The sequence below is a fragment of the Hemitrygon akajei genome, chromosome 12, assembly GCF_048418815.1.
Source record: "Hemitrygon akajei chromosome 12, sHemAka1.3, whole genome shotgun sequence".
In the NCBI taxonomy this organism is placed as follows: domain Eukaryota; kingdom Metazoa; phylum Chordata; class Chondrichthyes; order Myliobatiformes; family Dasyatidae; genus Hemitrygon; species Hemitrygon akajei.
Window position 1 is genome coordinate 2883627 of NC_133135.1, and position 27341 is coordinate 2910967.

At 45.9% G+C, this 27341-nt stretch overlaps 1 protein-coding gene across 2 annotated transcripts in view; it reads left to right on the plus strand.

Moving 5' to 3' along the window:
* Positions 1-27341, plus strand: part of rnpc3 (RNA-binding region (RNP1, RRM) containing 3) — a 73396-nt gene that overhangs the window by 32990 nt on the left and 13065 nt on the right. For both annotated transcript variants that reach the window (XM_073062473.1, XM_073062472.1), the window contains exons 8-10: positions 5246-5382; positions 18026-18151; positions 19520-19647. In XM_073062473.1, coding sequence (XP_072918574.1) covers positions 5246-5382; positions 18026-18151; positions 19520-19647 — 391 coding nt within the window. The remainder of the gene's footprint in view (positions 1-5245; positions 5383-18025; positions 18152-19519; positions 19648-27341) is intronic.

Below are 27341 nucleotides of genomic sequence, written 5' to 3' on the forward strand. Positions count from 1 at the left end.
TAACAGGATGTGGGACAGTGAAATCTCTGCCGGCTGTTCCTGTTCCCTCGCTCATCCCAAAGATGTATGGGTCAGTGGTTACTTGGTCACCAGTGTGTGGGTGAGGGGTGGAATCTGGAGGAATTAAATCAGATCAGTGTAGGATTGGTGTCAATGGTCAGCACGCTCTCAATGGATCAAAAGGTCTGTCTCTGTGCTGTCTGACTCTGTGATTCCGCTGAACCAGCAGTTCAAATCCAGTTAATTTAGTTAACTGTGAACATACAGCCTGCTCCATGGCGACCATCATAGAAACATAGAAAACCTACAGCATAATACAGGCCCTTTGGCCCACAAAGCTGTGCCAAACTTGTCTTTACCTTAGAGCTACCTAGGCTTACCTTTTGCCCTCTGTTTTTCTAAGCTCATGTATCCATTCAGGAGTCTCTTAAAAGACCCTATCGTTTCTTCCTCCATCACCGCTGCCGGCAGCCCATTCCACACACTCACCACTCTCTGAGTAAAAAACTTACCCCTGACATCTCCTCTGTACCTACTCCCCAGCACCTTAAACCTGTGTCCTCTTGTGGCAACCATTTCAGCCCGGGAAAAAGCCTTTGATTATCCACACCATCAATGCCTCTCATCATCTTGTACACCTCTATCAGGTCACCTCTCATCCATCGTCGCTCCAAGGAGAAAAGGCCGAGTTCACTCAACCTATTCTCATAAGGCATGCTCCCCAATCCAGGCAACATCCTTGTAAATCTCCTGTACCCTTTCTACAGTTGCCACATCCTTCCTGTAGTGAGGCGACTAGAATTGAGCACAGTAACCAAGTGGGGTCTGACCAGGGTCCTATATAGCTAAAACATTACCACTCGGCTCTTAAACTCAGTCCCATGATTGATGAAGGCCAATGCACCGTATGCCTTCTTAACAACAGAGTCAACCTGCGTAGCAGCTTTGAGTGTCCTGTGGACTCGGACCCCAAGATTCCTCTGATCCTCCACACTGCCAAGAGTCTTACCATTAATACTATATTCTGCCATCATATTTGACCTACCAAAATGAACCACCTCACACTTAACTGGGTTGAACTCACTTCTCAGCCCAGTTTTGCATCCTATCAGTGTCCCCCTGTAACCTCTGACGGCCCTCCACACTATCCACAACACTTCCAACCTTTGTGTCATCTGCAAATTTACTAACCCATCCTCCACTTCCTCATCCAGGTCATTTATAAAAATCACAAAGAGTAAGGGTCCCAGAACAGATCCCCGAGGCACACCACTGATACTGGCCTCCATACAGAATATGACCCGCCTACAACCACTCTGTTGGCGCATGGCCTAGTGGGCAAGGCATCAGACTAGTAACTTGAAGGTCACTGGTTCGAGCCTCAGCTGAGGCAGCGTGTTTGTGTCCTTGAGCAAGGCACTTAACAACACATTGCTCTGTGATGTCACCGGTGCCAAGCTGCATGGGTCCTAGTGCCCTTCCCTTGGACAACATCGGTGGCGTGGAGAGGGGAAGGCCTGCAACTTGGGCAACTGCTGGTCTCCCATACAACCCTGCCCAGGCCTACGCCCTGGAAACTCCAGGCGCAGATCCATGGTCTCTCGAGACCGACGGATGCCACCACCACAACCACTCTTTGCCTTCTGTGGGCAAGTCAGTTCTGGATCCACAAAGCAATGTCCCCTTGGATCCCATGCGTCCTGACTTTCTCGATAAGTCTTGCATGAGGTACCCTATCAAATGCTTTGCTAAAATCCGTATACACTAGATCTACAGCTCTACCTTCATCAATATGTTTAGTCCCATTCTCAAAAAATTCAATCAGGCTCATAAGGCACGACCTGCCTTTGACAAAGCCATACTGACTATTCCTAATCATATTATGCCTCTCCAAATGTTCATAAATCCTGCCTCTCAGGATCTCCATCAACTTACCAACCACTGAAGTAAGACTCACTGGTCTATAATTTCCTGGGCTATCCTTACTCCCTTTCTTGAACAAGGGAACAGCATCCACAACCCTCCAATCCTCCGGAACCTCTCCTGTCCTCATTGATGAGGCAAAGATTATCATCAGAGGCTCAGCAATCTCTCCCTCGCTTCCCACAATAGCCTGGGGTACATCCACTTCAGTCCTGGTGACTTACTCAAACTTGATGCTTTCCAAAAGTTCCAGCACATCTTCTTCCTTAATATCTACATGCTCAAGCTTTTCAGTCCACTACAAGTCATCCCTACAATCGCCAAGATCCTTTACTGTAGTGAATACTGAAGCTAAGTATTTATTAAGTACATCTGCCATCTGCTCCGGTTCCATACACACTTTTCCATTGTCACACTAGATTGGTCCTATTCTCTCATGTCTTATCCTCTTGCTCTTCACATACTTGTAGAATGCCTTGGAGTTTTCCTTAATCCTGCCTGCCAAGGCCTTCTCATAGCCCCTTCTGGCTCTCCTAATTTGATTCTTAAGCTCCTTGCTAGCCTTATAATCTTATAGATCTCTATCATTACCTAATTTTTTGAACCTTTCGTAAGCTCTTCTTCTTGACTAGATTTACAACAAACTTTGTACACCATGGTTCCTGTACCCTACCACCCTTTCCCTGTCTCATTGGAACATATCTATGCAGAACCCCACGCAAATATCCCCTGAACGTTTGCCACATTTCTTCTGTATTCTGTTTCCAAGTTATGATATTATGAGATTGAAGTTCAAGTTCAGATTTAATTATCATTCAAGCATATGTGTGAACACAGTCAAACTAGATAACGTTTCTCTGGGGCCAAGAGCCAAAGCACAGAGCTAACAGCCACACACAGTTCATACAGAGCATACAGCAGGAAAACATACTTGACCAAACTAATGTACAAAAAATCTGGTCCAAGTCCCTGAGTGTCATGGCCTGAAGGTTGATGGTGCGTGGGATGTTGTCTTGGAGTCACGTTCTGCAAGTAGTTCCTTATCACTCACTAGTACAGCCACAGATGTGCATAATTCAGCTTGTCTTCCACCGAGCAAACACTGAACAACAGCACCGACAGGAGGAGCCAGGTTCCAGCCCAGCACGGCACGCAGCCAGCTTGTTATTGAACACCTGGTTCATCAGGGTCTACTGCAGTCTGTGTTTGAGGGTACAGTTCCACAGTCAGGTGGCTGAGCTGATTGCCCCTTTAGGCATGTACACCTTTCTGAGGTGGTCCGTTGCACTCCCATGCCGTGGGCAAGGGAGTGCATTGTAGACCCCAGGTTTGGCCATCCGAAGGTAAATTACGTTGTGGGGGAGTTGCCCTCTGAGTATCTCAGCTTATCTCAACATCTCTCCACATCCACTCTATCAAGGTCTTTCAATATTCAATAGGTTTCAATGAGATCCCCCCTCATTCTTATGAATTCTAGTGAGCGCAGGCTTAAAGCCGTCAAACGCTCCTCATATGACAAGCCTTTCAAACCCAGGATTATTTTCATGAACCTCCTTTGAACCTTCTCTCATGTCAGCACATCTTTTCTTAAATAAGGATCCAAAAACTGCTCACAATACTCTTGCCACAAGCCTCATCAGTGATTTATAAAGCCTCAACATTACATCCTTGCTTTTATATTCAAGTCCTCTTGAATGAATGCTAATATCGCTTTTTCAACCTGCAAATTAACTTGCATGGAGTCCTGCTCGAGAACTCCCAAGTCCCTTTGTACCTACGATTTTGAATTTTCTCTCAATTTAGAAACTAGTCTACACTTCAACTGAAGTGCATGACCATACATTTCCCAACACTCCCGATTCTTCGCCCATTCTCCTAATCTGTCTAAATCCTTCTGTAGCCCTTCTGCTTATTCAACACTACCTGTCCCTCCATCTTTCTTTGAATCATCTGCAAACTTGGCCACACAGCTGTCAATTCCCACCGTTCAATGTGGCTGATCTGCCTCAGGCCTCATCTCCCCTTCTGTGCCAGTTGCCTATCGCCTTCAGTATCCTGTTCTGTCAAACATTTCTCTCCTTTCACCTTGTCCTTCTAATTCAGCACCCATAGCTCTGATAATTCCAGACATTTACCGCCATGTTAGAAAGGATTTTTATCTATCTTGAGTTTAAATGACACCCACCCCCAGTCATATACTTATGTCCCCTGGTTTCAGACTCACACTAGACATACCTTAGCATCCCTGTCAATTCCTCTCAGGATCATTTTACTCAATAGTTTTCTAAACTTCATGGAAGTAAGTTGGCGGACAATATGAAGGTTGATGGTGTTGTGGATAGCATAGAAGACTGGCAATGAGTACAGCGTCATATAGATCAGTTGCAGATATGGATGGAGAAATGGCAGATGGAGTTGCACCTTGGTAAGTCAAATGTAGAGAGACGGTACACTGTTAATGACAAGACCCTTACCCTTAACAGTGTTAATGAGCAGAGGGATATGGGCAACACACACACAATCCTGGAGGAACTCAGCAAGCATGGCGGTATCCATGGACATCTGGGAATAATACCTCCATATTCTTTAACACCAAACCGATCTCACTAAAGGCTAATATACCACATGCTGGACTACCTGTTAACCTTTTGTTGACCCTTTGGCCAACAGTGTTGTACTGACCCTTTAATCAACTCCATGATCAATCTACCCTTCCCACCCACATAGCCCTTCATTTTTCCATCATCCCTGTGACTTTCTAAGAGCCTTTTAAATGTCCCTAACCTATCAGCCTCTACCTCCATCCTGGCAGTGTGTTCCATACACCCAACAGTCAGTGCAAAAGAAACTACCTTTGACATCCTCCCTATCCATCAATCACTTTAAAATTATGCCCCCTTGTATTAGCCATTTCAGCCCTAGGAAAATGTCTCTGGCAGTCCAATCTATCAATGCCTCTTATCTCGTACAACTCTCCTCTAATCCTCCTTCACTCCAAAGGGAAAAGCCCAAGCTACCACAACCAATCCTCATAAGACGTTCTCAATCTCCCAACAAATGAAGGCCAACACACCAAATGCCTTCTGAATCATCTGATCAACTTGCACGAGCCAACATCCTGCGCCAAAGGACCTGAATTGTACCGTGTGTTCAAACCCAAGAATGACTGATTGTTGCTGTGAGAAGAGTGTGGAAGTCTGGATGAACTGCCACTTTCCTGAGTGTGTCAGGCTGCAAAAGTTCATCAGCGCTCAAGCACTGGTTCTCACACTGTTTGAACTTGCTGATTAACGGCTAAGTGTTGTGTAATTATCTTTCCCAGTATGAGGAATACTTCCCCACGCCTCCACCCATGCCTCCCCTACCTCCGGACGAACCCCCAATTTCCGAGGAGGAGATGGATGTTTCCAGTGAGGAGGAGTCAGAGTATGAGAGTGGGAGTGAAGAAGACAAGGAAAGGTGCGTAAATGATGCTATGTGGACTGCATGTTCGGTGGCCAAGGGCCTGTTACACTGGAACATTCCCTGTGAGGAGTGTGTCAAAGGGTGGATAAGCTGGGTTAGTTGTCTTTGTGCTGGGGGAGACTAAAGGGAAACTTGATAGAACTGAACGAAATCATGGGGTTGCACAGGGTATGTAGCCCGTAAGTCATCTCGATGATAGGGTAGGTGGTAAGGAAGTCGCTTCGTTGATAGGGTTGGATAGGTAGGTAGTAGGTAAGTTGTTTCGTTAATAGGGTTGGATAGGGTAGGTAGTAGGTAAGTCGTTTCGTTGATAAGGTAGGTATTAGGGAACTCTTCATAGATGGGGTTAGATAGAGCAGATGATAGGGAAACCGTTGTCATGATAGTGTTGGATAGAGTAGGTTGTAGGGAAGTCATTGTCATAATAGTGTTGGATAGAGTAAGTCATAGGGAAGTTATCTCAAAAGCTTTGGATAGGGTACGTGGTAGAGAAGTCATTGTCTCAATAGGGTTGATAGGGTGTGTAGTAGGGAAGTTATCTCATTGATGGGGTTTGATTGTAAGAAAGTCATTCCCTTGATAGCATTGTCTAGGCTAGATGGTAAAGAAGCCATCTTGATAGGGTTAGATTGTGTAGGTGGTAGGGATTTCACTGTCCCTATAGCATTGGATAGGGTAGGTGGTTGGAAGGTCGATGGGGATGGTAGATGGGGTTGGATTAGGTCAATTGATGGGAAGTTATCTCGTTGTATGAGTTGGATAAGGTATGAAAGGAAGTCGTCTCATTACGATTGGTTGTAGGGAAGTTGTCTCATTGATAGTGTTGGATAGGGTAGGGAAGTCATCTTGATAGGGTTGGTCTGGCTGGGTGATAGGGAAGTTGTCTAGATAGGGTTGGATAGGGTATGTAGTAGGGAAGTTGTTTTGATGCAATTGGATAGGGTGTGTAGTAGAGAAGTCGGCTCTTTGATAGTACTGAATAGGGTAAGTTGTAGGGAAGTCATCTCGTAGATGGGGTTGACCAGGGTGGGTGGTTGGGAAGTCATTCTTGATAAGGTCGGTAGCAGGGAGGTTGTTATCTCAGTAGGGTTGATGGTAGTGAAGTCATCTCAAGAGAGTTCGGTAGGGAAATGGTCTCGTTGATGAGGTTGGATAGCATAGGTAGTAAAGTCATCTTGTTTATAGGACTGGATAGAGTAGTGGTAGGGAAGTCGTCTCGCTGATTAGGTTGGATTGTAGGAAAGTTGCTCTCTTGATAGAATTGGACTAGGTAGGTCATAGGGAAGTCACTTCGTAGACAGGGTTGGACAGAGTAAGGAAGTTATCCTGTAAATAGGTTTGGATAGGGTAGGTGGTAGGGAATTTGTTGTCACAACAGTATTGGATAGGGTAGATGTTAAGGAAGATGTCACAACAGTATCGGACAGGTTAGGTCATAGGGAAATCGTCTCGATAGAGTTGGATAGGGTAGGTGATCATAAAGTCGTAGGCTCGATACGGTTGGATAGGATAGGTAGTAGGTTGCCTCGTTGATAGTGTCGGATAGAGCAAGTGGTCACCTAGGTAGGGTTGGATAGGTAGGTAGTAGGGAAGTTGTTATCTTGATAGTGTTGGATACAGTCAGTCATTGGGAAGCATCTTGTTGATAGGGTTGCATAAGGTGGTCATAGGGAAGTCATCTCGTAGATAGGGTTGGTTAGGGTAGGTTGTAGGGAAGTTATCTCAATAGCATTGAATAGAATTGGTGGTAGGGTAGTCATTTCATTGATAGGGTTGGATAGTGTAGGTCATATATGTCAAACTCAAGGCCCGCGGGCCAAATCCGGCCCGCGGTGGAATTATCTTTGGCCCGCGAGATAATATCTAATTACTATTAAAGCTGGCCCCAGTAATCGAAGTGCCTATGGCGTATGATATGGCTAATGCTGAGTTTATTCAGGTACCAGGTTTTCAGGGTTTTTAGTGTTTATTCGGCAGTCTTGCTCGGCAGTCTTCTTCATAAGAAACGGAATTTGTAAAGTGAAACACTTTGTAGTTATCGCAGAGACTGAGACACATGAGAGCAGGCTGAAAAAACGGAGACAACGAAAGCTGCGTTCGCACGCGTCCGACTGATCCGGCCCGCATGAAGCTCCATTTTGCTCAATCCGGCCCGTGACCTAAAATGAGTTTGACACCCCAGGTGGTAGGGAAGTTGTTGATAGAGTTGGACAGGGTAGGGGGTAGGGAAGTAGTTGTGTTAAAGTTGGATAAGGTAGGTTGAAGTGATGTTTCAATGATAGGGTTAGATAGAGTAGGTGGTAGGGCAGTTATTGCCTTGATCGGATTGGATAGAGTAGGTATCGCCGCAATAGGTCAACAGCAGATGCAATCTCAATGGCTCTTCACATGGCTTTAGACCACCTGGACAACACAAACACCTACGTCAGGATGCTGTTCATCAACTATAGCTCAGCATTTAATACCATCATTCCCACAATCCTGATTGAGAAATTGCAGAACCTCCCTCTGCAATTGTATCCTCGACTTCCTAACTGGAAGACCACAATCTGAGCGGGTTGGTGATGACATCTCCTCGCTGATGATCAATACTGGTGCATCTCAGAGGCGTGTGCTTAGCTCACTGCTCTACTCTCTATATACACATGACTGTGTGGCTAGGCATAGCTCAAATACCATCTATAAATTTGCTGACGATGCAACCATTGTTGGTAGAATCTCAGATGGTGATGAGAGGGCGTACAGGAGCAAGATATGCTAACTAGTGGAATGGTGTCACAGCAACAACCTGGCACACAACGTCAGAAAAACGAAAGAGCTGATTGTGGACTTCAGGAAGGGCAAGATGAAGGAACACATACCAATCCTTATAGAGGGATCAGAAGTGGAGAGAGTGAGCAGTTTCAAGTTCCTGGGTGTCAAGATCTCTGAGGATCTAACCTGGTCCCAACATACTGATGCAGTTATAAAGACAGCGGCTATACTTCATTAGGATTCTGAAGAGATTTGATATGTCAACAAATGTACTCAAGAACTTTTCAAGTCAAGTCACTTTTATTGTCATTTCGACCATAACTGCTGGTACAGTACATAGTAAAAATGAGAACGTTTTTCAGGACCATGGTGTTACATGACACAGTACAAAAACTAGACTGAACTACGTTTAAAAAAACAACACCGAGAAAGCTACACTAGACTACAGACCTACACAGGACTGCATAAAGTGCACAAAAACAGTGCAGGCATTAAAATAAATAATAAACAGGACAATAAGGCAAGGTGCCAGTCCAGGCTTCGGGTTTTGAGGAGTCTGATAGCTTGGGGGAAGAAAATATAGATGTACCATGGAGAGCATTCTGACAGGCTGCATCATTGCCTGGTATAGCATTAGGGGGCACTACTGCACAGGACATAAAGAAGCTGCAGAGGGTTGTAAATTTAGTCGGCTCCATCTTGGGTACCAGCCTACAAAATACCCAGGACGTCTTCAGGGAGCAGTGTTTCAGAAAGGCAGTGTCAATTATTAAGGACCTCCAGCATCCAAGGCATGCCCTTTCCTCAGTGTTACCATCCAGTAGGAGGTACAGAAGCCTGAAGACACACACTTATCCATTCAGAAACGGCTTCTTCCATCTACAATCTGATTCCTAAATGGACTTTGAACCCTTCACTTTTTTTAATATATATTTCTGTTTCTATAGTATTTCTGTTTTCAATATACATATCCTGTAATTGATTTTTTCTTCTATATTATGTATTGCATTGAACTGCTGCTACTAAGTTAACAAATTTCACGACACGTGGCAGTGATAATCAATCTAATTCTGATTCTCTATTGGGGAAGTCACCTTGGATTGGTTGGTGGTAGGGCAGTCGTCTCATCTCATTGATGATGATGGATAGGGTAGGTAGCGAAGTCATCTAGTTGATAGGCTTGGTTAAGGAAGGTAGTTGGGAAGTCTACTTGATAAGGTTGGATGGGGTAGCTGGTAGGAAGTTGTCTCGTTAGTTGGCTTGCATAGGGTAGGTGGTAGGGATGTCGTCTTGATAGTGTTGGATAGGATAGGTAGTAGGGAAGTCGTCTCATTGATAGGGTTGGATAGGGTGCTAGGGAAATCATCTTGTAGCGGTGTGCTACACACAGCGCTGGAATAGCGACACGCAGGCGGTGAGTTGCAGTTGCGTAAAAGACCTATTCAAATTTCGCGGCCTCGCTTTTAAGCCTTCCCATTTCCGCCCTCCCTGGGCAAGAATGCTGTAAGGGGCGCATATTCACAGTCCCTTCCCGCGCACGGGCTTTTCCCCTTGCTGCTGAGGAAGGCCTGGCGCCTTTTTTGGGGCCGGCCTCTCTGCCGGCACGCGCCATTTTGCGAGCTGGTTCAAGTGCGCTGGAAAGTGGGTCACCACATAACCCCCCCCACCCCAGAACCAGCGATACACCCCCCAATGTCTACAGTCTGAGTCAGCCTCTGTTTGGGAGGTCTGCCTCTGTGCCGCGGTGCCTGAGCTCCAACCGGCTCCGCCAGGTCCACGTGGGCCGGTTTGAGTCAGTCCACTGTGAAAACCTCCTCTTTCCCCCCAATGTCCAGCACGAACATGGACCCCTTGTTCCTGATCAGCTTAAACAGCCCCTCGTAGGGCCGCTGTAGCGGTGCCGGATGTCCGCCCCATCATACAAAAGCAAACTTACAGTGCTGCAGGTCTTTGGGTACGCAGGTCAGGCCCTGTCCACGCTGTGAAGTGGGTATGGGGGCCAGGTTACCGAGCCTCTCACATAGTCTGTCCAGGAATGCTGCGGGTTCTTCCTCTTGCCCCCTTGGGGCCGGTATGAACTCTCCTGGGACGACCAGGGGTGCGCTGTGCACCATCTTGGCTGACGAGGTGTGTAGATCCTCTTTGGGCGCCATGTGGATTCCAAGCAGGACCCAGGGAAGTTCGTCCGCCCAGTTAGGCCTTTTCAGGCAAGCCATGAGAGCTGACTTCAGGTGACGGTGGAAACGCTCCACTAGTCCGTTCGATTGTGGGTGGTAGGCAGTTGTGTGGTGTAGTTGCGTTCCCAAAAGGCTGGCCATAGCTGACCACAGGCTGGAGGTGAACTGGGCGCCTCTGTTGGAGGTAATGTGGGCCGGTACACCAAAGAGAGATACCCAGGTTGCAATCAGTGCTTGGGCGCGGGATTCGAAGGTGGTGTTGGTGAGTGGGACTGCCTCTGGCCATCTTGTGAACCGGTCTACGATAGTCAGGAGGTGCCGCGCTCCTCGTGACACTGGCAGGGGGCCCACAATATCCACATGAATGTGGTCGAAATGCCGGTGGGTGGGGTGGAACTGCTGCGGCAGGGCTTTGGTGTGCCGCTGCACCTTGGCTGTTTGGCAGTGCATGCACGTTTTGGCCCATTCACTGACCTGCTTGCGGAGTCCGTGCCAAACAAACCTGTTGGAGACCATCCGGACGGTTGTCCTGATGGAGGGGTGCACTAAGTTGTGAATGGTGTTGAAAACTCGCCGCCGCCAGGCTGCCGGGACGATGGGGTGAAGTTGGCCGGTAGCTACGTCACACAGTAGGGTCCTCTCATCTGGGCCTGCGGGGAAGTTTTGGAGCTGCAAAGCGGAGACCGCAGTTCTGTAACTAGGGATCTCGTCGTCTGCCTGCTGCGCCTCCGCCAGGGACAGGGCCTGGATGGTAGGTCTGGATAGTGTCCGCCATGACGTTGTCCTTTCCCGAGACATGCCGGATGTCCGTCATGTATTCGGAGATGTAGGACTGATGTCGCTGCTGGCGGAACAACCAGGGATCGGACACCTTGAATGCAAAGGTAAGTGGTTTGTGGTCCGTGAACGCGGTGAAGGGCCTACCTTCTAAGAAGTACCTGAAATGCCGGATTGCCAGGTATAGTGCCAACAGCTCCCCGTCGAAAGCACTGTATTTGAGTTCAGGTGGTCGTAGGTGTTTGCTGAAGAATGCCAGGGGTTGCCAGCGACCCTCGATGAGTTGTTCCAGCACTCCACCGACTGCTGTGTTGGATGCTTCCACTGTGAGGGCGGTAGGGACGTCTGTTCTGGGGTGCACTAGCATCGCGGCGTTTGCCAAGGCTTCTTTGGTTTTAACAAAAGCGGCTGCGGCCTCTTCGTCCCAGGTAATGTCCTTGCCCTTACCCGACATCAGGGTGAACAGGGGGCGCATGATTCGGGCTGCTGAGGGGAGGAAGCGGTAGTAGAAATTCACCATACCCACGAATTCCTGCAGGCCTTTGAGTGTGTTGGGTCAGGGGAAGTGGCAGACCGCGTCTACCTTGGCAGGCAGAGGGGTTGCCCCATCTTTAGTAATCCTGTGGCCCAGGAAGTCGATGGTGTCGAGCCCGAACTGGCATTTGGCCGGGTTGATTGTTAGGCCGTATTCACTCAGTCGGGCATAGAGTTGACGGAGGTGGGACAGATGCTCCTGACGACTACTGCTGGCTATGAGAATGTCGTCCAAATAGATGAATGCAAAGTCCAGGTCGCGTCCATGAGCCACTGGAACGTCTGTGCGGCATTCTTTAGGCCGAACGGCACTCGGAGGAATTTGAAAAGGCCGAACGGAGTGATGAGTGCTGTTTTGGGGATGTCGTCCAGATGCATCGGGATTTGATGGTATCCCCGGACGAGATCTACCTTGGAAAAGATCCTTGCGCCATGCAGGTTTGCTACAAAGTCCTGAATGTGCGGCACAGGGTAGCGGTCCGGTGTTGTATCCTCGTTCAGTCTGCAGTAGTTGCCACATGGTCTCCAACCCCCTGTTGCTTTGGGCATCATGTGCAGGGGGGAGGCCCATGGGCTGTCAGACTGCCGGATGATCCCCAATTCCTCCATCCTCTTGAACTCCTCCTTCACCAGTCGGAGCTTGTCCGGGGGAAGCCTTCGAACACGGTCGTGGAGGGGTGGTCCCTGGGTCGGGACGTGGTGCTGTACTCCGTGTCTGGGCATGGCTGCCATGAACTGCAGTGCCAGAACTGATGGGAAGTCCGCCAGGACTCTGTTGAATTTGTTGTTGGACAGTGTGATGGAGTCCAGGTGTGGGGCTGGCAACTTGGCTTCACCCAGGGAGAACGTTTGAAAAGTCTTGGCGTGGACTCGTCTCTGCCCTTGCAGGTTGTGAGCTCGCAAAAAATCCGCCCCCAGGAGTGGTTGGGCCTCGGCAGCCAGGATGAAGTCCCACGTGAACCGGCTGGAGCCGAACTGTAGCCGCACCGTACGGGTGCCGTAGGTCCGTATTGTGCTGCCATTTGCACAATGAGGGTGGATCCCGGTTCTCTGTTGTGGGTGTTGTAACTCGTCAGAGGTAAGACGCTGATCTCGGCTCCGGTGTCAACCAAAAAGCGGCGTCCCGACTGTTTGTCCCAGACATACAGGAGGCTATCCTGATGGCCAGCCGCCGTAGCCATCAGTGGCGGCTGGCCTGGCGTTTCCCGGAAAGTTGCAGGGCAGGCTTCTGTGCCCCACCGCACCATTGTTCGTTGGCCTCTGCACTTCTGCCTCTGGGTTTTGTGGGCTCTGCTGCCGAGCCTGGTCTGGTCTGCTTTTGGGTGCGTGGCTTGGTGATCTGTGCGACGGAAGCCCCACTCTACTTGGCTTTCCACAGCACATCTGCCTGGGCCGCCACCTTCCAGGGGTTGCTGAAATCCATGTTGGACAGCAGCAGGCGTATGTCCTCGGGCAGCTGCTCTAGGAACGCTTGCTCAAACATGAGGCAGGGCTTGTGTCCTTCAGCTAGAGCCAGCATCTCGTTCATTAATGCCGACGGCAGCCTGTCTCCCAAACCATCCAGGTGCAGTAAGCAGGCAGCTCGCTCGCGCCGTGAGAGTCCCAAAGTCCTTATGATCAGGGCTTTGAATGCTGTGTATTTGCTGTCCGCTGGGGGCGACTGTATGAACTCCTCATCCTGGGCGGCTGTCTCGTGGTCAAGGGAGCTCACCACATAGTAGTAATGTGTGGAATCCGAGGTTATCTGCCGAATGTGGAATTGGGCTTCTGCCTGCTGGAACCATAGGTGAGGTTGCAGCATCCAGAAGCTTGGCAGTTTTAACGAAACTGCATGAACAGATGCGGCGTCGTTCATCTTCGGTCCAAATATCGTTTGGGCCGTCAGGGTCACCAATTTTAGCGGTGTGCTAACACAACGCTGGAATAACGACATGCAGACGGTGAGTTGCAGTTACTTAAAAGATTTATTCAAACCTTGCGGCCTCACTTTTAAGCCTTCCCATTTCCGCCCTCCCCGGGCGGGAATGCTGTAGGGGGTGCATATTCACAGTTCCTTCCCGCGCGTGGGCTTTTCCCCTTGCTGGTGAAGAAGGCCTGGCACCCTTTTTGGGGCCGGCCTCTCTGCCGGCACGCGCCATTTTGTGAGCCGGTTCAAGTGCGCTGGAAAGTGGGTCACCACGATCTCATTGCTGCAACTCCGCTCTCCTGTCCAGCAGACACATGGATCCCAATCAGTGACACCTCACGCAGTGTTTACCCACACACATCTCCACTCCCCTGTCCAACACAGATCATTCTCATTCAGTGACACCACAAACAGTGTTTACCCACACAGGACTCCACTCCCCTGTCCAACACACAGCATTCACATTCAGTGACACCACAAACAGTGTTTAGTTACACAGGACTCCACTCCCCTGTCCAACACACAGCATTCTCATTCAGTCACACCACAAACAGTGTTTAGCCACACACATCTCCACTCCCCTGTCCAACACACATCATTCTCATTCACTGAGACCACAGACACAGTGTTTACCCCACACATGACTCTACTCTCTTTTCTCTTTTTTGTATATTGATCTCAGTCACTGAGATCTCAAGACAGTGTTTACCCTACACATGACTTTACTCTCTTGTCTAACAAACGTATTGATTTCAATCAGTGAGACCTCAGACACAGTGTTTTCCCACACATAACTCCACTCTCTTGTCCAACAAACATGTCAATCTCAACCAGTGAGACCACAGTGTTCATACACACACCATTATGTTGTTACACCAGGCTGTTGTTTTTCTCATTGCAATCAGTTGAGTAGATCTCAGTTCCCCTGTGGTTCAAGGGCCCTTTGATTAATGTTTAATGCACATGTGTGAAACTGTTTGTAAAGTACCACTCCAGACACAGGATACACTCCTCACAACCAGCAGAATGCAGCCAAACTATTACACAGGCTGTGCAGGTTGATAGAGTAGTTAAGGCATATGGTGTGTAGGCTGTCATTAGTTGGGGGATTGAGTTGAAAAGCTACAAGATGAAGTTGCAGCTCTATAAAACTGGTTAGAACACACCTGGAGTACTGAGTTCAGTTCTGGTCACCTCATTAGACCATAAGACCATAGGACTAACCTACTGCAATTTTTTTGAGTAAGTTACAAGCAGGGTAGACGAAGTACTGGAATTTTCAGAAGGCCTTTGACAAGGTGCTACACATGAGGCTGCTTAGCAAGATAAGAGCCAGTGGAATTACAGGGAAGCTACTAGCATGGGTGGAGCATTGGCTGATCAGTAGAAAACAGAGAGTGGGAATAAAAGGAGCCTATTCTGGTTGGCTGCCGGTTACCAGTGGAGTTCCACAGGGCTCGGTGTTGGGACCACTGCTTTTTACAATGTATGTCAATGATTTGCGGATGATACAAATATAGGTGGAGGAGCGGATAGTGTTAGGACACAGAGAGCCTGCAGAGAGACTTCAAATAGTTTAGGGGAATAGGCAAAGAAGTGGCAAATGAAATACAATGTTGAAAAGTGTATGGTCATGCACTCTGGTGGAAGAAATAAATGGGCAGACTATTATTTAGATGGGGAGAGAATTCAAAATGCAGAGATGCAAAGGGACTTGGGAGTCCTTGTGCAGGATACCCTGAAGGTTAACCTCCAGGTTGAGTTGGTGGTGAAGAAGGCGACTGCAATGTTGACATTCTTTTCTAGAGGTATAGAATATAAGAACAGGAATGTGATGTTGAGGCTCCGTAAGGCACTCGTGAGACCTCAGTTGGAGTATTGTGTGCAGTGTTGGGTTCCTTATTTTAGAAAGGATATACTGACATTAGAGAGGGTTCAGAGAAGATTCACAAGAATGATTCCAGGAATGAAAGGGTTACTGTATGAGGAATATCTGGCAGCTCTTGGGCTGTATTTACTGGAGTTCAGGAGAATGAGTGGGGATCTCATAGAAACATTCCGAATGTTAAAAGGCCTGAACAGATGAGACATGGCAAAGTTATTTCCCATGGTATGTCTTGCTCAACAGCGTTCCTCATATCATAACCCTTTAATTCCTGGAGTCATTCTTGTGAACCTACTGTGGACCCTCTCCAATGCCAGCACGTCTTTTCTAAGATGAGGGACCCAAAATTGTTCACAATGCTGATGATGAAGCCACACCAGTGCCTTATAAAGCCTCAGCATCTCATCCTTGCTGTTGTATTTCAACTCAACCTGCAAGTTAATCTTCAGGGTGTTCTTCACAAGGACTCCCGTCCCTCTGCACCTCAGATTCCTGGATTTTCTCCCCATTTAGAAAATAGTCTGCACATTTATTTCTACTTCTAAAGTGCATGACCATGCATTTTCCAACATTGTATTTCACTTGCCATTTTCTTTCCCATTCTCCTAATCTGTCTAAGTCCTTCTGCATCCTACCAGTTTCCTCAACACTACCTGCCTCTACACCAATCTGCATCATCTAAATCATTGATATACAACATAAAAAGAAGCGGTCCCAATACTGACCCCTGCAGAACACCACTAGTCCCTGACAGCCAAGCAGAAAAGGATCCTTTTATTCTCACTCGCTGCCTCCTACCATTCAGCCCAAGCTCTAACCATGTTAGTAACTTTCCTTTTAACTTGGTAAGCAGCCTCATGTGTGGCACTTGTCAAAGGTTTTCTGAAAGTCCAAAATCCACTGCATCACCTTTGCCTATCTTACTTGCAATCTTCTCACTATAGGAAGCTTCAGAGAGGGTGCAGAGGAGATTCACCAGGATTAGAGAGCATGTTTTATGAAGAAAGGTTGAATAAGCTAGGGCTTTTCCCTTTACAGCGAAGGAGAATGAGAAGTGACTTGATAGAGGTGTGCAGTATGATAGGAGGGATATATCGAGTGGACAGCCAAGATGAAAATGACTAATACAAGGGGGCATAATTTTAAGGTGATTGGAGGAAAGTATAGGGGGGTTATCAGAGGTAAGTTTTTCTACGGAGTGCTGAGTGAGTGGAACAGGCTACCAGATGTGATGATAGAGGCAGGTACATTAAGGACATTTAAGAGACTCCTAGATGGACACATTGATGTTTGAAAAATGGAGCGTTTTGTAGGGGGGAAGGAATAGATTGATCTTGGAGTAGGTTAGAAGGTCAGAACATTTAAAAGAATTTGGGTAGCTACCTGGATGGGAGGGGTATGGAGGGCTACAGTCTGGGTGCAGGTCAATGGGACTAGGTAGATTAATGGTTCAGTATGGACTTGGTGGGCTGAAGGGCCTGTGTCTGCGCTGAAGTGTCGTGTGACTCTATAAACTTGCTGGAGTTCAGGAAGAACAAGGGGGCATCTCATTTAAATGTATTGGATATTGAAAGGCCTCTATAGAGTGGATGTGGAGAGAATGTTTCTTATGGTGGGGTTGTCTAGGACCAGAGGGCTCAGCTTCCAAGTAGAGGAAAGTCCCTATAGATCAGAGATGAGGAATTTCTTTAGCTGGAGGGTGGTGGAGCTATGGAATCCATTACCACAGATGTCTGTGCAGGTCAAGTATAGAGTACATTTAAATCAGAAGTTGATATGTTTTTGATTAGTAAGGATATCAAATGTTACAGGGAGAAAGCAGGAAAATAGGGTTGAGAGGGATAATAAATCAACCATGATGGAATGGTGAAGTGGATTTGATGTTTTGAATGACCTAATTCTGTTCCTTTGACTTTGGTCTTCTAGTTCAGGGCACCGTTGTAATGGAAAATAACTGGTTCTTTGAGTCTCAACAGTAGAGGCCTGGACACACACAGTTTTAATAATAAGGAATTTATTTACAAGCGGAAGTCGGGTCAACACAAGCAACTACAATATTCTAACAAAAAACGCTTAGGGTTAACACGTGTGGGGAAGGTCGGGTCGGCTGTATGATACACAGAAAGCGGTGTGGGAACAGGGTACAGTTACACATACAAAGAACAAGGGAAAAGCACTGCGACAGCTATCCCCCTTGACCTTGGATAGCTGCGGCTCCCTTACCAGGACAAACAATAAACCTTCCCAAACATAAATCAATGCACTTAACTTCAATGAGGTGGTCTGTAAAAGAGAGCGAGCCAGGCACATGTCTCACCTTTTATAGCATGGGGCTGGGCGAGATAATCCAATTAAGGTGACCAATAATTTAGGTGTGCATTGACTAGTTGGGAGGGACCAAATGTTGATTGGCATGTGGTGTGTCCTCTGACCAGCCAGGTAGCAGTCCGTCTGTCACGTGGCCGGTATCTCTGGATACAGGCACCTATTTGCATTCTCACCCTCTACCCCACCTAATGCCTTCCCCAGCTCAGGCTGTCTGGTCTCCCTGACATTCCTACTCTCAGCCCGTTGTCTAAGACTTGGGTTCTCCATGTTCTGCAGGATGGTCCGACTGATGGGGTTAGCAACACAGCCTCCCAAGCAGCCACAGAAGAGGAAACGGGCATCACTCCGGAAACGGCCCAGGCTAAAGGATCTGATCAACGTGACGAAAGTGACTTCCCAGAGGTGAGAGCAAGATAAACAGCCCATGGGCTGCGTTAAAGAATCGATCTACCCGCTGGCTCACCACTTCTCCTGGTTCAGTGGTGTTATTATTCACTAACGCTTGCTCCAACCTCTTCCCTGACATCTGAGCTCAATTTCTCCAGACTTCTAATCTCGAGCAGATACCAGTTCATCACCGGAGTCCCAGCACGTCATACTATCTAATAGCAGAGTTCCCCGTTTATCCCAGCCCCTCGTGGTGAGCATTCCTTGCAGAAATACAGCTAACCTCTCTGCTCCATCCCTCCTCCATTGCCTTGCAGTGTCAATACTGATCCAACATCTAATGAAGGCCACGATTGAATCTGCACCCCTCACGTCCTTAGGGAATCTCTGCTCACCCACTCTTTTTCCTGTCCAGCCCATGATTCAGTCTGCATTCCCCATTTGCCCACTTGCTTTCTCTGCCAGTAACCCCTCAATCTAGTTCATAGAGTCCTATGGCTTAGAAACAGGCCCTTCGGCCTAACTCATCCATACTGGTTAAGTTCCCATGTACTGGTCCATCCCATGTACCCATATTTGGCTTCCTAACCTTTCCTATTCATAAATTTAACTAGAAATGATCAAAGTTCAGAATAAGTTTATTATCAAAGTGCATATATGTCACCATATACAACCCTGAGATTGATTTGCTAGGTCATACTCAGTAAATCCATAATAGAATAATAATGACATAGGAGCAGAATAAGGCCATTCCATCATGGCTGGTTTATTATCCCCCTCAGCCCCATTCTCCTGCCTTCTCCCCATTCTCCTGCCCTCTCCCATAACCTTTGCACTCTGCCTTCAATATACCCAATGATTGGCCTCCACAGCAATCTGTGACAATGAATTCCACAGATTCACCACCCTCTGCCTAAAGAAATTCTCCTCATCTCTGTTCTAAATGGATGTGTCTCTTCTGAGGCTGTGCCCTCTAGTCCTAGAAAAGCCCTATAGTCCCCACTATAGAAAATGTCCTTTCCACATCTACTCTGTATAGGCCTTTCAATATTCAATAGCTTTCAATGAGATGCCCTCCCTCATTCTTCTATACTCCAGCAAGTACAACCCCAGAACCAACAAATGCTCCTCATATGTTAACCTTTCTTTCCTGGGATCATTCTCTTGAGCACCCTCCTCTGGACCCTCTCCAACGCCAGTACATCCTTTCTTAGATAAGGGGCCCAAAACTGCTCAAAATATTCAAAGTACAGTCTGAGTAATGCCTTACAAAGCTTCATATGGGTGCAGCAGGTGTCAATGTGCTGTTTTCCTGCTCCACCCACAGAACTTATGGCCACCCAAGCCAAAATTCCTACTGACTATCTGTTCCTGCCCACCCAGCTCTCATCCTGCTGTTCCGCCTTCAGAAGTGTTTGACCAGCTGCAGCCTCCAGGCCAAAGGAAGATCGAGTTCCACCTCCCGACTGACATTGGCAGCTTGCTGGAAGGTGGAGGGGAGCGGCAAGCAGGTAGGGAGTGGTGGGGTGGTTGCGAGTGGCCGTGGCTGCTAGCAACAGCTGGGTTCTTTGGGCCCTTAGTCAGCTGGTTCCTGATGACCTGTGAATCCGTGTTGTGCTTTCGGTGGGGGTGGTGATGTTAATGATAGATCTTCATGGTCACTGAGAGAAGTGTGGCAGCTGCCATTTACATACATCTCCATTCCTCCTCCCATCTCCGTCCTCAACCAAACACTGGTAATGTAAACTGACAGCAGTGAGTGCTGCTCGAGTCCAGGCGGCATCCGTAGAGAGAGAGAGATCTAGTCAGAACATAAATCAAAACTTAACTGTAAAATGTCTTATTTTACGTTAATGACACACAATCTGAGGATGTGCTGGGGGCAGCCCACAAGTGTCTCCATGCTTCCATTGCCAGTGTATGGCATCCACAGCTTACTAACCCTAACCCAAATGTCCTGGAATGTGGGAGGAAACGGGAATGAGTGAATGTGTAAACTCCTTACAAGTTCAAGTTCATTGTCATTTCAACCATATTCATGCATGAAGCCAGACGAAACAACATTCCTCCAGACCACATATAACTCACACACAACACAAGAAGTAATTTTATCATAAATAAATTAACAAATAAAAAAAAGTTGATTCCAGTTAATTGTGACACATCGGAGCCATCATTTTGGCCCAATTAAACGGCTGTCTTATTTAGCTGAAGTTTCATGAAAATAGTTGAATGGGTTTTTTTAAAAACACAGACCACCATTTAACTCTAACAAATTATGTACTTAAATGAAATACACAAGTTAGAACACTACCAATACTAGTACTATAAAACTGTGTATTGGTTCTTAATAATTATCAGTGGAGGAATTCATCCAGTGTATGCTGCTGTGTTCTTTTGATGAAATGAACAAAATCAGTGCAGTTACCTAGTGCAGATAATGGACTGCCTTCATACAATGCTTTGGACAATTGTATGCTTCAATTCTTCATTTTCATTGTAACATTCATGATGATGTTCAAAACCTTTAAACTCTTTGTGTTTCCTAACTTGTTGAAGTAGTGAAATTGTTTCGTTTTTACTCCCAGCTGTTTCTGGCATCTCCAAGCCTGAATGCTTGAAACTGCAGTGAGCAAAACAGTTCCAAATTGTCTCACTGCTTATTTCTCACCGACTATCAGTGAGAAAAATCCCTGCTTAATGAACACAAACACACGCAACTGTTCACTCTAAGCACAGTATATGACTAGCGTCTTCACAAGTAATGTGACCGATACCAGTTTGAAACTTTTCAGCAACGGTCTCCTGTCCCAGTTAAGCAGCATGGTGTCACAAATAAACAAGTGGGAATCCTGGCCATTTTCTCAATTTACTTAGTGTCCTTGAAGGGTTGTCCCAAACAAGCAGCAGCCCTAGTTACCCAGAATCTACTGTACATTCCAGAAAATTGACAAAATCAGAATCAGGTTTATTATCACCAACATGTGTCATGAAATTTGTTAACTTAACAGCTACAGTTCAATACAATACATTATATAGGAAAAAAAAATAAAACAGGATGAGGTATACCCCAGGCTACTGTGAGAGGCGAGGGAGGAGATTGCTGAACCTCTGACGTTGATCTTTGTATCATTAATGGGGGCAGGAGAGGTTCCGGAGGATTGGAGGGCTGCAGATGTTGTTCCCTTATTCAAGAAAGGAAGTAGAGATAGCCCAGGAAATTATAGACCAGTGAGCTTTACTTCAGTGGTTTGTGAGATCCTGAGAGGCAGAATATATGAACATTTAGAGAGGTGTAATACAATTAGGAATAGTCAGCATGGATTTGTCAAAGGCAGGTCGTGCCTTACAAGCCTGATTGAATTTTTTGAGGATGTGACTAAACACATTGATGAAGGTAGAGCAGTAGACATAGTGTATATGGATTTCAGGAAGGCATTTGAGAAGCTGGTCCACACAAGGCTTATTGAGAAAGTAAGGTGGCATGGGATCCAAGGGGACCTTGCTTTGTGGATCCAGAACTGGCTTGCCCACAAGAAGGCAAAGAGTGGTTGTAGACAGGTCATATTCTGCATGGAATGTGACCAGTGGTGTGCCTCAGGGATCTGTTCTGGGATCCCTTACTTCGTGATTTTTTATAAATGATCTGGATGAGGAAGTGGAGGAATGGGTTTGTAAATTTGCTGATGACACAAAGGTTGGGGTGTTGTGGATGGTGTGGAGGGTTGTCAGAGGTTACAGCGGGACATTGATAGGATGCAAAACTGGGCTGAGAAGTGACAGATGGAGTTCAACCCAGATAAGTGTGAGGTGGTTCATTTTGGTAGGTCAAATATGATGGCAGAATATAGTATTAATGTTAAGGCTCTTGGCAGTGTGGAGGTTCAGAAGGATCTTGGGAGTCCGAGTCCATACGGCACTCAAAGCTGCTGCACAGGTTGACTCTGTGGTTAAGAAGACATACGATGTGTTGGCATTTATCAACCGTAGGTTTGAGTTCAAGAGCCGAGAGGTAATGTTACAGCTATATAGGACCCTGGTCAGACCCCACTTGGAGTACTGTGCTTAGTTCTGGTCACCTCACTATAGGAAGGATGTGGAAACTCTAGAAAGGGTAACCCTAGGTAATTTCTAAAGTAAGTACATGTTCAGCACAGCATTGTGGGCCGAAGGGCCTGTTTTCTGCTGTAGGTTTTCTATATTTCCAATAAATAAATAAGTAAATGAATTACTGTTTACGTAATGCATAACGTGCATTTATGACACATTTAAAAAGTAAACACTACTGGCACTTTCTACGTGGTTAGACTTGGATTGTGACATGATGAAATGGCAGAGCAAACTTGATGGGCTGAATGGCCTAATTCTGCTCCTATGTCTTAAGGTCTTAAAATGAATCTCAAGGTTATACATGGTGACATATATGTAATAATAAATTTACTGTGAACTTTGAAGTGAAAGGTTTTTCCTCTGAACAGATTGTGGAGGACTCTTCTTCTCACCTGCCTGTCACTGCCTCGTGTGTCTCCTCCTTTCCTTTCTTCTAACCCCTCTGCTCTCCTATCTGATTCCTTCCTCTCCAGCCCATTATCTGTCCTACCCATCTGACTTCACCTATTGCCTTCTAGCTATCCTGTTCTCCCTTCTGCCATCTTTTTATTCTAGTGTCTTCCACCTTCCTTTCCAGTCATGAAAAAGGGTCTCGGCCTGAAATGTGACTGTTTATTCACTTCCGTAGATGTTGTCAGACCTGCCAAGTTCCTCCAGCATTTTGTATGCGTTGCTTTGGATTTCCAGCATCTGCAGACTTTCCTGTATTTATTAGAAATGATATTTCAAGAATTACTAGATTCTGGAATAGTTCCGGAGGACTGGAAAATTGCAATTGTCGCTCCACACTTTAAGAAGGGTGGGGGTGGGAGGCAGAAGAAATTCACTTGATTTCAGTGGTGGGAAGATGTTGGAGTCCATTATTTAGGATGAGGTTTAAGGGCACTTGGAGGCACGCTATAAAACAGGCCAAAGTTTGAATGATTTTCTTCAGAGGAAATCTTGCCAGAAAAATCTGTTGGAATTCTTTGGGGAAATAACAGCCAGGATAGACAAAGGAGAATTGGTGAATGTTATTTACTTGGATTTTCAGAAGGCCGTTGACGAGATGCTGCACATAAGGCTGCTAAACAAGAGAAGAGCCCATGATATTACATCCACCAATAAGATGCTAGTCTGGATAGAGGATTAGTGGACTGGCAGGAGGCAAAGAATGGGAATAAGGGTGCCTTTTCTGGTTGGCTGCAGATGACTTATGTGTCTCAAGGGTCAGTGTTAGGACCACTTCTTTTTGCATTATATGTCAGTAATTTGAATGATGACATTGATAACTTTGGCCAAGCTTGCGGGCAATAAAAAGATAGATAGAAGGCCAAGTAGTATTGAGGAAGCAGGAAGTCTGTTAAAGGACTTGGACAGATCAGAATCAGATTTAATATCACCAGCATATGTCGTGAAATTTTGTTAACTTTATAGCAGCAGTACAATGAAGTACATGATAAATAAATATAGAGAAGAAACTGGGTTACATTATGTCCATTAAATGGTTAAGTTAAAATAGTAGTGCAAAATAACAGAAATAAAAAAAGTGAGGTAGTGTTCATGGGTTCAATGTCCATTTAGAAATCAGATGGCAGAGGGGAAGAAGCTGTTTCTGAATCACTGGGTGTGTGCATTCGGGCTTCTGTACTTCCTTCCGGATGGTAACAGTGTGAAGAGGGCATGTCCTGGATGGGGAGGATCCTTAATGATGGACACCATCTTCATAAAGCAGCTCTGCTTGAAGGTGTCTTGGATACTATGGGGGCTAGAGCTAATTAATTTTACAAGTTTCTGCAGTAGCCCTCCCCATAGCACAGAGAGATGCAGCCAGTGAAAACGCTCTCCACGGCATATTGTAGAAGTTTGAATATTTTAGTTGACAAACCCAATCTCCAAAGGAAATAGAGCCACTGTCTTGCCTTCTTTATAGCTGTATCAATATGTTGTGTCCAGGTTAGTCCCCAGAGATATTGACACCCAGGAATGTGAAATTGCTCACTCTCTCCATTTCTGATCTCTATGGGGATTGGTTTGTGTTCCCTCATCTTACCCTTTCTGAAGCCCACAGTCAACTCTGCTCTTGCTGACGTCAAGTGCAATGTAGTTGCTGCGACACCACTCAACTTACTGGTATGTCTCACTCCTGTACACCCCCTCATCGCCATCTGAAATACTGCCAACATTGGTTGTATCATCAGCAAATTTGTAGAGCAGTGGGCTAAGCGCACACCTCTGTTGAGCCCCATTGTTAATTCTCAGTGAGGTGGAGATTTTATTTCAATTCTGCAAACATTGTAGTCTTCTGATCAGAAAGTCAAAGATTTGATTGAAGAGGGAGATACAGAGACCTAGATTCTGTAGCTTTTCAATCAGGGCTGTAGAAATGATAGTATTAAATGCAGAGCTATAGTCAATAAACAGCATCCTGACGTGGGTATTTGCATTGTCCGGGTCATCCAAGGCTGCGTGGAGAATCATTGAGATCACGGCTTCTGTAGACCTATTGTGGCGATAGGCAAATTGCAGTGGGAGTTTGGGAGAATAAGCAAAGAAATGGCAAGTAAGATATAGTATAGAGTGATGAATATAGGACTGAAGCTGTTGTATTTGAATGCACGCAGTTAATGGAATAAGGTTGATGAACTTGTGGCACAATTAGAGATTGGCAGGTATGATGTGGGCATCTTTGAGTCAAAGCTGAAAGAAGATAACTGAGCTTAACATCCAAGGATACACCTTGTATCAACAGAGCAGGCAGGTGGGCAGACGGGGTGGGCTGGATCTGTTGGTTTAAAAAAATGAATTCAAATTCATTAGAAAGAGGTGACATAGGATGGGAAGACGTAGAATCATTGTAGGTAGAATTAAGAAAGAGCAAGGTAAAAATACCCAAATGGGAGTTATATACAGGCCTCAATAGTTGCCAGGATATGGGCTACAAATTACAACAGGAAATAGAAAATCCATGTTAAAATGCAATATTATGACTGTCATGGTAGATTGCAATATGAAGATAGATTGGGAAAATCCGGTTGGTTTGGAGTGCAAGCAAGAGAATTTATAGAATGTCTACAAGGTGGCTTTTTAGAGCAGCTCGTGGTTGAGCCCACTACAGGAACGACAGTTCTGGGTTGAATGTTGTGTGTTGAACTAGTTTGATTAGGAAGTTAAGGTAAGCAGTGCTTACCTTTAGGAAGCAGTGATCATAATATGATAAAATTCACTCAATATTTTGAGAGAGAGAGAAGATAAAGTCAGATATATCAGTGTTATAGTGGAGTACTCTAAAGGAAATTCCAGAGGCATGAGAGAGGAGTTGGCCAAAGATGATTGGAAGGGGATGCTAGCAGGGATGACAACAGAGCAACAGTGGCTGGAGTTTCTGGGAACAATTCGGAAGGCAGAGGGTAGAAGCATTCCAAAGGGGAAGTATCCTGAAGGAAGGATGACATAACCGTGGCTGACGAGAGAAGTAAATCAAAACAGAAGGCAACTAAAAAAGCCATAAGGAGAGAAAATATGAAGGTAAACACGAGGAAATCTGCAGATGCTGGAAATACAAGCAACACACACAAAATGCTGGTGGAACGCAGCAGGCCAGACAGCATCAGTAGGAAGAAGCACTGTAGACGTTTGTCAGGACAGAGGGTCTCGGCCCGAAACGTCGACAGTGCTTCTTCCTATAAATATGAAGGTAAGCTAGCCAGACATATAAAAGAAGATACAAAAACCTATTTCAGATATATAAAGAGTAAAAGAGGGTGAGAGTGGATATCAGAATGCTGGAGAGGGACAATGCTTTGCAAAGGTATTCAGCCCCCACAATTATTTTCACATTTTACTGTCTCATTTTCTAAATTTAAGATATATTTAGGTAGGATTTTTGAACTAATCTTCAAAACTTTGTGCATCATGTCAAATCAAAAGAAAAATTCCAAAAATCATGTCAACAATTTACTAGCAATTGAAAAACAAAATTGTGATTGCTACGCTAACTTTCCTCAGGACTAGTATCTTAACAACACCCAGTTTGTTGATGTAGAAAATTGGAGGATCACCTGTTTTCAATGAATTCATAAGACTAAATATCCCCAACAGTATGGTAGATTTTCAACAGACCAAACCAAAATGAAGACAAAAGGGCATTCAAGACAAGTCAGGGAAATGATAATAAAATAGTGCAAATCTGGGGAAGGATACAAGACCATCTGAAAACACTGCCTAGGTTAGGCTACTCCTCTAAACTTAGTTGCCAGAGAAGAATGACACTTGTAAGAGAGCCTTCTGTGATGCCAACACTCACTCTTGAGTGAGCTGCAAACGTCACTGGCTGCAACTGAAGATGAAATTCATGGCTCCACAATCTCGAAGAATTTGCACAAAAAGGGTATGATGGAAAAGTGGCAAGGAAAAGGAGCACGCTTTTTAATAAAACGTACCTTTGCCCCTAAAGACTGTACAAATCATCACTTAGAAGATATTGTAAAGATGTGGATGTGGCCAGATGAGACTAAAGTGGGCCTTTTTTTGGCCTCAACACTAAGTGGTACATGTAGCATGATTCTAATACTGCATATCAGTCAGGTAACATTATCCCTAATGTAAAGTATGGTGGAGATAGCATCCTGCTATGGGGATGCTTTTCAGCAGCAGGGTCTAGAAATCTGGTCAGGATTGATGGGAGGATGAATGCTACTAAAAACTGAGAGATCCTGGATAAAAGCCTGCTAGGCTCTACCAGGCAGCTTAAACTGGGTTGGAAGTTTGTCTTTCTGCAGGTCAACGCACAATACCCGAGCAACCATGGAGTACCTTCAGATGATAAAAGGGGAATTAGGTTATGGGGAAAAGGGAGGTAGGTGGAGATGAGTCCATGGCCAGATCAGCCTGTTCTTAGGTTATGAAAATTGATGTCCTTGAATGGCCTTGTCAGAGTCCTGACCTTAACCCGATCAAACATCTCTGGCAAACCCTCAAGACTGCCACTCCCCAACTAACCTGGCACAGCCTGAGCAATTTTACAAGGAGGAATGGACAAATCTTGCTTTATGTTGTGCAAAGATATTAGAGACTTATCCAAAAGGACTACTGGCTGTAGTAGCTGCAAAAAGTA